Genomic DNA, 12989 nt, shown 5'->3' on the forward strand with positions numbered 1-12989 from the left:
GGCAAACATATGTGTGTTTTCATTTTTTTCTAAATTGTACATGCAGTTTTTAAAAGCTTAAAAACTCTTTTAAAAAAGACCCACTCACGTGGCTGATGTACAAACTTAGTGCACACAATCAGCCAAATGCTTGTGCAAATAAAACCGAAGCTGGCAACTTTTCACACATTCAAACAGCAGCAACGCTGACAGAATTGCTATAACACATTTTTGATGATATGGAGTGAAAACAGTCAGGCTGTGAGTAGCATGCCTCTGATAGGTGTGCTACTCACACCTATCATATCTGTCACTATCAGGCCTTTGTTGAATAAAGCACAAAGGCAGGTCAAAATTTAGAACTTTTGATAGGCGTTATAGTTAGCTATACACCAGAATCTCATCTTTGAATTTCTACTGTGATATGAATCAGCTGGGGGGTGGTGGGTACACACTGCGCGAATGATGGGAACTAAAACATGAACCAAGATTTGCAACAATGGCCAAAGACCACAGATGAAAGAATTGGCAACATCTAAGACAGTGATATAGATTTCTGCACACATTACTATGACACCTCAAAGGCTAAATTGGAAGCAGTGTGGTCAACACGCATCTGCGGCTCTCAAAGGGCATAAGTACTCAGTCCGAGAAGAGGCGCTTCCTGAACCTCAATTTCAAAGAAGAATCAGTCTTTTTACCTACATCTGCTTATTTATAGACATATAAATAGGGGGTTTCATTCCTGTCTGAGGGATGGATGTGAAAATGAAAAAAAGATTGAATGCACAAAAGCTTCAACTTTTTTTTTAGTTCATATTTGAGTTTAATGAAAAATACGACCCAGGCGTGCTCTGACTGTGTGCAGACTGTCATGAAAATGTGTGTATGTATGCCACCGGCTTACCGTTGTGTGACATCCCGACGTTGAGGCACTTCTGGAAGCGACAGTATTGGCATTTGTTACGCGACTTCTTGTGAATTCGACAGTGAAGATCACAGTGATCGTACACCAGCTTTAACCTGATGGTGCGTCTGAAGAAACCCTGTGAAAAAGAGGAATACGATTAGTACACACGTAGTGACTTCAGTCCTTATGGTTGCTCTGCCTACCCTTTTTCAAATAAGCCCTATTCTAATGCATATTTTATCCCTTCATCAAAAAGGATTGAGGGGCATAAAAAAGTTTTAACATTTCATTTAATAATTCAAATTCTGAATCAAGTTAATTGCTGGAAAAGTAGCTCAACGCAGTGTCTACTGACTGACAAATACTGATAAGACACCTGGCTCTTTCTAATCTGTATGGAAGCCAATCATTGGACCAACAAGTCTATTCAAAAGTTAACTGTGCAAATTTACACATTATGTCTTCAACCTTAGGACCAAAGAAGCTTATCTCACCTATTAATGTGTAGCCATGGTCAAACTTATAGTATACATTCCTACACCCTGAGCAATGTAAAAGGAGAAAAAATCCTATGGGTTGCAAATTTCTGAAAGGCGAATTTTCAGTGAGAATAAAAACTGACATCAGGACTTTGTGCGAAGGCTTTTCAAATAAGCATCTACATTCCTACGATCCACAGATGTTTCTTTTTTAATCGTAGGTTATTTATAGAAGAAGGAAGTTAAAAGGGGTCAACACTCCACCTCAATAAAGAATGTTTTCTGTTTTAAAACAATTAAGTGTTTGCCTGCTTGGCTGACCCCCCTCTTCTGGTGAGTCTCCCCTGAGACATCAGCAGAACAATAACTACTCTACCTCACCTTCATTCAGCCCCTGACGGAACAGAGTGACAGCTTATGGCGGCAGAAAAACAGAGACCCTTGTTCCGCAACAGTGTCAAAGAGCTTCTGTTTTAACACTGTGGTGGAGTTCAAGGTGACTGTCAGTGGTCGTGTTCTTTTTGATTGTTTTTACAATGCAAGCTGCAAAAAAATATACTGTCAGCATTATGTCGTTCAGTACGAGTCCAAATTTTATAAGAAAAGCTGATCGTTTGAATAAATCATGCGTAGCTTGCGGCTCTGTTCATTCTTCTAGGGAGGTAGGGTTTAAGCCAACCAAAAACAAATCCACGGTTACGATCCACTGGAAGGACGTTTGTGAGGCAGGCAAACAAAGTGAGTCCACGAATTAGTGAAAACTCTTATTTTGAAAAAAGGCCCCCTTCTTTGATCAGCCCTTTTTCTCACACAGTATTTCATACTGAGTGAATATGGCATGACTATTTTCTTGTGTTCATAAGGACACATTCACCCTTTGAATTTAGTCATTTGGATTATAAATCCATCAATAACTGTCATGAAACAGATATGCGGGTCTGTAAGTTTACTTTCACGGTCTGTATTCACATGAAGCTGTTCACTCCTTGGAAGCTTCGTAGCTTCACCTTGACGAGCGATGAGGGCACCGAGGCCACTGAGTGGTATCAGTGGCCTTGTAACAGTAAGCACTGTACTGTGCACTGTGTGTGTAAGAATAGAGACGAACATGTCTATAGAAAATAGACTCTGCTACCCGTGGAGGCAAAACCTCACTAAGACTAAATTTGCCTTGGTAGCTTGTGTTTACTACATGTGATGTCAGCCTGAAATGAAGTTAATCGTAATAAACAAGGAATAAGTCACCTATTAAAATGGAAAACTATTAAACCAGCATAAATGAGCCACACAACCAGTGTGGCGTGGGCTGTAGTGTGGACTGTTTTATAATTACACTCTTTAACAAAGCTAAATAAATCATATTAGGCAGAAAACAGCACAAAATTTTCATTTCCTACAAAACTACAAAATATTTCAGCTGGACTTTTCCTAGTAAGTAAGCAATATATAGTAGGCCTCTTGTATTGCACTTTGAATCATACTAGTTGAATCATACTACTCAGTAACAAGCTGCTGCATTTCAGTTTCTTTTTTCTGTGAAAGCGCCAGAGTGAAGGTTTCTTTTCAAATTAGTTTGATTTCAGACGTGCAAAAGCTTCTTGGATGTAAACCAAAAGATGCACAGACAGGTCTGCCGATTCTGAAAAATCCATCTCATATGTGTTTGGAGAAAAATGTTCATGTTTCTGTAATGTGTCAATATTTCAAAGAAAATGGAAATATTTCTGAAACTTCACCCACACTCTATTAGTTATTTATACTCTATACAGACAGACAAACAGACAGAGAGTTTAAATGGGTGGCTGTCTGAAGAAGCACACGCCTATCTCGAGCCCTCGCTGAGTGGAAAATGTATGGGGCTTGTGGTTAGAGTGGCAGACATCAAAAAGATGAAAAAAAAGCACATTTCTCTCCATGCATTATAGAATTATTTATTCCACCAACAAGTTTCACCGACGGGTGACACACAGTGACAGAAAAAGAGTGGCAGAGAGAGAAAAGAGCTGCAGCAGAAATTGTTACACCCATTACCATTTCCTGACACGACTTGAAAGTAGTATGACTGCTGATTTATAATCATCTGAGCATTACTTGTTAAGAAAAAGACTTAACGCACTCTCTACTGATATGAATCATGATTTAACACATGAATCATTTCTGTGATGATTGAAAACCATTAAAAAAAAATCCTCTCTAAAACTGAGCAAAGACGGAGCACTGCTTAAAATGTATCGACTGATCCACAAATTGACTTAAACATGAATCATATCAACCGCTGTGTGCAGTTTAGTAAAATTGTAACCAATGACAAACCTCAGTGAAGATTGTTTTTGTTCTAAGAACACGTTGAATATTTAGAGGTTTTAAACCGTTACCTGGACATAACAAAAAACAGGAATTTAACGAAGAGATTACGAGACGATCTGAAATGTTTCTACGCTCATCGGCATTTTCATCTTCCCTTGTGAGATCGTTCAGCCTTACCTTGCAGCCCTCACAGGCGTGGACGCCATAGTGAAACCCTGACGCTTTGTCCCCACACACGCGGCACTCGATGTTTAGTGCTGCCGCCGACGTATCGTCTGGGAGCTTGGATAGCACGGGACTATCTGAGTACTGGGGAGGTGACTCGGGCTCCAGCTTGATGGAATCTGATCAAGAAACACCATCACGCAGAAAGGAAGACAGACAGAAAGCACACAAAATTCAAACTTCACCTCTTACATCCATTTAAAAGTTCAGCACTCGGTTGCTTAAACCTTGCTTCTATAAATCTGCATCCTGTCACCCATAACTGGCTTTAATAGTTACTCTGATGCATGCAGCACATCTCTTAATCTCAGTCTACATCTCATTCAGGTCACCGCTTGCTTTGTTACACCTAAAGTATATTTTACATTTATATCATTCGTCTCTGGTCAATGTGCTTACTGAACATGTCTGGTTGTGTCCTGTAGCTGTGCATGTTTGTGTAGTCCATGTTGGTCAGGTGTTCTTCACTCTGCGGTGGACTTAGGTCATAGGCCACGCCAGCGGAAGGGATGGAGGATACAAGCGGGGGAGACAGGGAGGAAGGGATGGAGGAGGAGGAAATGGAGGCGTAGTCAAACGTGGACAAATGTTTCATTTCGAGCGAGTGGGAGCTGTCCTCCAGCTCTGGCAGATCTGCTGTGTTCAGACTGAAGCCAACAGGCCAGGCCAGGAGCTGCTGGGTGTCCACCATGTCTACTGTAAGAGAGAGAAAAGGCAAGTATGCGAGTTAATTCAAAAATCAGTTGCCAGCTAAATTTAACATAATTAGAAAAACAATAACCACTGAGAATAAAAGGAAGCAGAAAACTGTATATGAAAATAAAAGCACACGCAGACAAGTCCACATGCACTGTTGTACAGTTGTTAATAATTAAAAAGGACCTCTCAGAAAAATTCTAAACATTTGGGCGTGCGCACACACTCCATTAAAAACACTACAAGGAGTACCCGTCGTGCTTTACTTCATTCCTGCAGTGTGTCTGTTATCTAGTAAACAGGGAACACTGATTGTGTCACAGGCAGTACAAAATGAACTCTGGCATTGAGGAACGTCTCTTCTGCTCAAAACACTGCCTTCCTCTGTTGCTGTTTGGGTGCTTGCTGTGCGATTGCCCAACCACAGGACACACAAAGCAGGCCAAGGATGCAGGCCTTTAGCTTCGGCAACTTCTCTGGTCTTAAGGACTGGGTTGGTGGTAAAAACTGAACAGTATCTTTTTCAACTTCTAGGAATTTTACTTTTCCTTTGCTGAAGATTTTATCTTGTGCAACTCTATTAAAGGAAACAGTTGGTGTTTACCACTATTTTTCTAATTGATAACTAATTCATTGGAATGTTTTGTCTGTCTCTGCATACTTTGAGACTGCACTTTTTCTGCATCTTCAGAAAAAGGTCAGAGAATTAAATTATTTTTTAAAAGGAGCAACAGCAAAAAAAAAAAAAAACAAACCAAAAAAACCTTAAAAAAGGTGCATTTATTGTTTTCTCTTTGTTGCACTTGCCAAAGTACAGCAGCCAGGACCATGATTTCGCATTTTGATGGGTTTCTAATCATTGCTAACAGTTACATGGAAAAAAAAAGCTTTGGCTACAATGACAAATGGGTATGATCCACGTCTTTGTTGGTTCTTAATGTTTTTTCATGGGATTTGTTGACACTGAGAAAACATTTTCCTAAGCAACGTGTGCAATCTCTTGATTTCTACTGAAAGGCTCCCTCTGGGTATTCAGCTTGTTGTTAGTATAAATAAATTAAAGTTCTTGTGTCATTTCAGTTTCTAATGCAGATGGTCAAAGATTGGAAGGAAAAAAGAAAAGCCCAGATGATCAAAGTCCGCTAGTCCGAGGTTACTGCAGTCCACATGAAAGCAAACCACATACGAGCCTTTATAAGCCTGGCTACCTTTGCACAAGGCCCTGATGTAATGTACAAGTTGTAGAATATGTTGTTTTTAGGATGTAGGCTATTTAAATGGCCTTCCCAGACAGTGGCTCTTTAAAATGAGCCACTCATATGGGTTGAAGTTTGTCCCCCTGGCAATTATTAAACCTGTAAAAAAAAAAACAAAACATCGCTGTATATCAAAATTATGTAGAACATTACTTTCTCAGAATGGCCTACCTGTAAATCTAAACCTTTGCCACCGATTTAATGACATGCAAATTCATCCCTGGCTCTGCGCTGCAGCATTCTTATCACTGCAAAACAATGTCAAACTGCTCAACAGCAACCGACAGCAGGTCAAAATGCTGCCATAACGCATCTTTTAAGATGAAACTGTTTCTTTATTGCAATTAGCGTCCACTCTAAATCGCAGTATGAGAATGATAATGTATTAGAAAAGCAGTATTAATGGAAAAAATTAGACTTTTGCAGACTGTTGCAAATAGGTTACAGGTTACATGGGTTTTTTTTTTTTACGCTCAAAACTGCGGTTTCTTGAATGTGTGTTTTTTGAAGTTTTCATTGGTAAAGTTCCAAGTAAGCTCACAAATAAAGACAGGAAGTCATTCTCTGAAAACCACACCCGCTGGAGGGGAAACTAATTGGCACCGCAATAAGCCACCGAGGTCCACATTTCTATGCTCGCATTGTGGAAACGTTCAGCTAGCTAAGGATAGTACAATTCACTTGAGTGCATTTATGCAACGCTTTTCTAGTACTAGAGACCACTCTTTATCCAGTTGTAGAATTAAATATATTTATTTGAAAAAACAAACTATATACACATATACATATATATACACACACACACATATATACACACACACACACACACACACACACATATATATAAAAAAAAAACAAAAAACACCCAGCACGCCCCTGCGGGCGGTTTATCCTTCAAGCTCGGGTCCTCTACCAGAGGCCTGGGAGCTTGAGGGTCCTGCGCAGTATCTTATATATCTTATATATATATATATATATATATATATATATATATATATATATATATATATATATACATACATACATATATATATGTGTATATGTATGTATGTGTGTATATATGTATGTATGTGTGTATATATATATATGTGTGTGTGTATATGTATATATATATTAGGGGTGCAACAATATTCGTATCGATATTGAACCGTTCGATACAGTGCTTTCGGTTCGGTACGCATATGTATCGAACAATACAACATTTGTAATTTATTTTATCAACTTTCCTTCTGACGATGCTGTCTGTGTTGAGCGCTCAGTGAATCTGCGTTCGACTACTCCGCCTAGGCTGCACTGTCGAGCGCAGATCCACTGAGCGCTCAACACAGACAGCATAGTCAGAAGGAAGAGCGCAGGGCAAGCTAGCAAGACAGAAGTTAAGCTCTCCTTGCAACATGGACCTCCCCCACCCTCATTCAGATCTGGCGTTTGGAATTATTTTGGTTTTCATGTGACGTATGACCCTGAAGGTAAGCGCGTCATGGACTAAAGTAAAACAGTATGTTGGATGTGCCATGCAATGCTCAATTACATGGGTGGGAACTAGTGTGTTAGCGCAGTTAGCTCATTAACGTGTTGGCCGTCTAGCCCCATGCTCGGGGCGATCGGCGGTAGCTCGTTAACGGAGATTTGCCGTGTTGTGGCGTTAAGGTCATTTCAACGAGATTAACCTGAAAGCACTAGTGGGAACACAACGAATATGACTGCACATTTACGCCGACATCATCCTAGTGCAAAGACAAAAACAACAAGCATGCTACTAACTTTAGCCGAGTCATTTAGACAGCTGTTAGCACATGATTCTCCTTATGCTGCTGAGAATATAGCCCAGAAGAAGCGGATAGTATAGCTTTTATTTTGGAAAGAGACATTTCTCTGTAATAAACTCTCTTTTCCAAAGATGAGTGATTCCTCAATCAGATACAGGGCTTGCAATATCGCTAGCCCGACGTCCTGGGGCTAGCAATTTTTCCAGTCGGGCTACCAAAATCTATCTCTTCCCTGCCCGTCGGGCTATTGTAGGAAGGAAAAATATATGTCAATGCTTTTGCATTCTTTCGGAAATGTAGCTGGGTAATTATGTCAAATCGCGTTTGAATTTGCGCTTGTTTTTTTGCTTTCACTTTGCAATCGTGCAAACTGTGTATAGAGAGCGACAGCACTGATCTGTGAGTGATGATAATTTGTGCACCAATTCCTCTGACATCGTCTTATTAATCGTTAGCTTACTATGCAAACATGACAAGTGAAATCTCCAGCAGCAAGCTTAAACATGTGAGAGATTGATCGCGCAGAGAATCGCTGAGCTTATGTGAGTGCGTGTGTAAAAGCAGCAGGATATATATTTTAGTTCTGCTGAGCCAAATAAGACTTAGGGTTAGGGTTAAATTTAAAAACTGTACTTTTGAGTTAAAATATATATTTATAATTTTAATAAATGACAAATTAAAAAGGCATGAACATTTTTTTTGTATCGAAAAAATATCGAACCGTGACACCAAAGTATCGAACCGAACCGAACCGTGAATTTTGTGTATCGTTGCACCCCTAATATATATATATATATATATATATATATATATATATACACATACACACACAGGGAGTGCAGAATTATTAGGCAAATGAGTATTTTGTCCACATCATCCTCTTCATGCATGTTGTCTTACTTCAAGCTGTATAGGCTCGAAAGCCTACTACCAATTAAGCATATTAGGTGATGTGCATCTCTGTAATGAGAAGGGGTGTGGTCTAATGACATCAACACCCTAATCAGGTGTGCATAATTATTAGGCAACGTCCTTTCCTTTGGCAAAATGGGTCAAAAGAAGGACTTGACAGGTTCAGAAAAGTCAAAAACAGTGAGATATCTTGCAGAGGGATGCAGCAGTCTCAAAATTGCAAAGCTTCTGAAGCGTGATCATCGAACAATCAAGCGTTTCATTCAAAATAGTCAACAGGGTCGCAAGAAGCGTGTGGAAAAACCAAGGCGCAAAATAACTGCCCATGAACTGAGAAAGTCAAGCGTGCAGCTGCAAGATGCCACTTGCCACCAGTTTGGCCATATTTCAGAGCTGCAACATCACTGGAGTGCCCAAAAGCACAAGGTGTGCAATACTCAGAGACATGGCCAAGGTAAGAAAGGCTGAAAGACGACCACCACTGAACAAGACACACAAGCTGAAACGTCAAGACTGGGCCAAGAAATATCTCAAGACTGGTTTTTCTAAGGTTTTATGGACTGATGAAATGAGAGTGAGTTTTGATGGGCCAGATGGATGGGCCCGTGGCTGGATTGGTAAAGGGCAGAGAGCTCCAGTCTGACTCAGACGCCAGCAAGGTGGAGGTGGAGTACTGGTTTGGGCTGGTATCATCAAAGATGAGCTTGTGGGGCCTTTTCGGGTTGAGGATGGAGTCAAGCTCAACTCCCACTCCTACTGCCAGTTTCTGGAAGACACATTCTTCAAGCAGTGGTACAGGAAGAAGTCTGCATCCTTCAAGAAAAACATGATTTTCATGCAGGACAATGCTCCATCACACGCGTCCAAGTACTCCACAGCGTGGCTGGCAAGAAAGGGTATAAAAGAAGAAAAACTAATGACATGGCCACCTTGTTCACCTGATCTGAACCCCATTGAGAACCTGTGGTCCATCATCAAATGTGAGATTTACAAGGAGGGAAAACAGTACACCTCTCTGAACAGTGTCTGGGAGGCTGTGGTTGCTGCTGCACGCAATGTTGATGGTGAACAGATCAAAACACTGACAGAATCCATGGATGGCAGGCTTTTGAGTGTCCTTGCAAAGAAAGGTGGCTATATTGGTCGCTGATTTGTTTTTGTTTTGTTTTTGAATGTCAGAAATGTATATTTGTGAATGTGGAGATGTTATATTGGTTTCACTGGTAAAAATAAATAATTGAAATGGGTATATATTTGTTTTTTGTTAAGTTGCCTAATAATTATGCACAGTAATAGTCACCTGCACACACAGATATCCCCCTAAAATAGCTAAAACTAAAAACAAACTAAAAACTACTTCCAAAAACATTCAGCTTTGATATTAATGAGTTTTTTGGGTTCATTGAGAACATGGTTGTTGTTCAATAATAAAATTATTCCTCAAAAATACAACTTGCCCCAGGAGGCATCCTTGTCAGATGCCCGAACCACCTCAGCTGGCTCATTTCGATGGGGAGGAGCAGCGGCTCTACTCTGAGCCCCTCCCGGATGGCTGAACTTCTCACCCTATCTCTAAGGGAGAGGCCAGCCACCCTTCGGAGGAAGCTCATTTCTGCCGCTTGTATCCGTGATCTCGTTCTTTCGGTCACTACCCACAGCTCGTGGCCATAGGTGAGGGTAGGGACGTAGATCGACCGGTAAATTGAGAGCTTCGCTTTTACACTCAGCTCCCTCTTCACCACGACGGACCGGTGCAGCGTCCGCATCACTGCAGCTGCAGCACCAATCCGTCTGTCGATCTCCAGCTCCCTTCTCCCATCACCCATGAACAAGACCCCAAGATACTTGAACTCCTCCATTTGGGGCAGGAACTCATCCCCGACCCGGAGTGGGCACTCCACCCTTTTCCGGCTGAGAACCATGGCCTCAGAAAAGCAGAGATGACATTCTGAGGCCACCGAAGTGAAAGCCCTCCGCCACTTGGCTGCGCCTAGAAATCCTGTCCATAAAAATTATGAACAGAATCTGTGACAAAGGGCAGCCCTGGCGGAGCCCATCACCCACCGGGAACGAGTCCGACTTATTGCCGGCAATGCGAACCAAGCTCTTGCAACGGTTGTATAGGGATCGAATGGCCCGTAGCAACGGGCCAGACACCCCATACTCCCGCAGCACCTCCCACAGGACACCCCGAGGGACACGGTCGAATGCCTTCTCCAAGTCCACAAAACACATGTAGGCTGGTTGGGCAAACTCCCATGCACCCTCAAGTATCCTTGAGAGGATAAAGAGCTGGTCCAGTGTTCCGCGACCAGGACGAAAACCGCATTGTTCCTCCTGTATCCGAGGTTCAACTAGCGGACGAACTCTCCTTTCCAGCACCCTGGCATAGACTTTCCCAGGGAGGCTGATATATTTATCAAAATCAGACATTAAAGGTTGATTGGCAGAGGTTTATTTTGAGATCTGGTGGCAGCTTCTGTAGTTCAGCTCATCAACCGTTACCCTCTATTGATTATATACCACGTGCCCACAGTTTTTTTTTTTGGTTCTTTCAGTTTAAATAAAGGTCAGAATTTCAGCACAAAAGTCTTACGAGTTTAGAAAACAGCAAGAGTTTAAAGGACTGCAATGCTGGAACCTACAGGATCTTGAATGGACTCCTGATTCTGGTTCAGGGTCGTCACTAGAGCGTATTAACTGGAGGGTAACCAACTATGACATTTGGCTCAAGTCACTTAGTCACTTTGGTGTTGCCTATAAATACATCAATAAATAAATAAAGAAATGCACTTGTACTCACACAGGCTACGCCCAGAGGTTGTAAACTAACAAGCACAGCGATACCCATTTAAAAGAGACCATTACTAAACCTAAACCGGCCCACCCTTACAGGTAACACAACAAATTTAGGCATAAACAAGCTACTTTAAACTACACCCTCGCAGAGAAATGTAGCCACATTTAAAAAAGGTGCAAAAATATCCAAAATGTAATAGACTACAGAGGCAAACCAGGAGAATGACAGAATAGACTTTTTTTCTAGGCAAAGAATTGGACCAGTGAACTCACCAAAGGTTAAAATGACTGTGAGCGCAGAATATTTTTACCACATTTTCATTTCTTTTGTAATTTTCCAGTGGGGTCATGCTTTAAAACTACTTTCACAAGCCGATGAGTGATCTGTTTCAAGTTTTAAAGAGAAATTAGGAGTACTTCCTAAAGTCTGACCTGCACATGCCCTGCTGTTCCGTGTCCTCCTCGGTCGTGCTAACCAGAAGGTTATCTGGTTATCTATCAGCACAATTCAGCATAATGTCGACGCTGCTCTGGCTTTATGGTAAAATATGCAACTGTACAGCAAAACTAAGGAGGTTTATGTAAAAAACAAGTAACAACATGGAAGGAGCAGAAATGCTTTAACCAATAAATGGCATCATAGCACTATTACTACACACTTGTACACACTGGGGGCAGATTGCATGCCATAAAAGAGAGGGACCCCAAAAATATACTGGCAGATTTAAATCAGATATGTACTGCACTTTTTAATGTTATTTATTTCCAATTTTACTTTTATGGTAGAAATGACTATATGTGAATATTTAGCTCATATCCACTGCTACACTAGTGGGCATCTACTTTCTTCATGTTGCTGTGTTAGTGTCAAATTAACTTACGTGCTAATACTCACTGGATTAAAGTAACATTTGACACAATGCACAGTGGGGTCCATAGTCTAACAGTCTGTTAGATTTCTTTATTTTTGCTAGTTTATGATGGGAAGATAAAGGCCGATCTGGCGTCTTTCTAAACATCAGCAATGAAAACTGGATATATTTCCTGTGCTTGTGACAGGACTGTGCCGAAATGCTGACCTTGATTTAAACTGAAGAGACTGAAAAAACACAGAGGACAGCAGGCAATTTATAAATAATCAATAGAGGAAAAAGTTCAGTGACCTTCCAAACCACCTTTCACAATCACCACCAAATCTCAAAATAAACCTCCCTCCGCTCATCAACCTTTACTGCCTGATTTGGAAAAAAATAAGTGTAACAAAAGAATACAACAAATGATGCAACAGGACAAAGCCAAAATAGCAATACTCAGGTGGCACAGTAGCACTAGCTATAAAAATGGCTTGAAATGGCTCCAAATTACTTGGCACAACATCCCTGTGGAACAAACATCCTCCTCATCCTCCTCAACTGCATATTGTTTCCTCTCTACTTGTTTGGAATGTGGTGGCGAAAATCAATAGGGGGTCCACTTAAAATTCACATCAACTGTGACATTGTTTCACAGCGAGTGAGAGAAGGCATCTGCGTGTCCACATGCTGTAACTTCCACTGCCCTGGAAGCTGGTGACTATTAATAAACAGAGAAACCTGGATATTTTTCCATATGCTGGCCAGCTGCCAGCTGATCTCAAGCTAAAATAGCACCGGAGCAA

General features: G+C 41.1%; 1 protein-coding gene across 5 annotated transcripts in view; it reads right to left on the bottom strand.

Moving 5' to 3' along the window:
• The window catches only part of pparg (peroxisome proliferator-activated receptor gamma), a 42909-nt gene that overhangs the window by 12544 nt on the left and 17376 nt on the right, over window positions 1-12989 (bottom strand). For all 5 annotated transcript variants that reach the window (XM_040052233.1, XM_040052237.1, XM_040052236.1 and 2 more), the window contains exons 2-4: window positions 4300-4596; window positions 3853-4019; window positions 887-1025 (exon numbers count right to left, since the gene is read on the bottom strand). In XM_040052233.1, the coding sequence (XP_039908167.1) occupies window positions 887-1025; window positions 3853-4019; window positions 4300-4596 (603 nt within the window). The remainder of the gene's footprint in view (window positions 1-886; window positions 1026-3852; window positions 4020-4299; window positions 4597-12989) is intronic.

Source organism: Simochromis diagramma, unplaced genomic scaffold, assembly GCF_900408965.1.
Source record: "Simochromis diagramma unplaced genomic scaffold, fSimDia1.1 OVJJ01000389.1, whole genome shotgun sequence".
Classification (NCBI taxonomy): Eukaryota; Metazoa; Chordata; class Actinopteri; order Cichliformes; family Cichlidae; genus Simochromis; species Simochromis diagramma.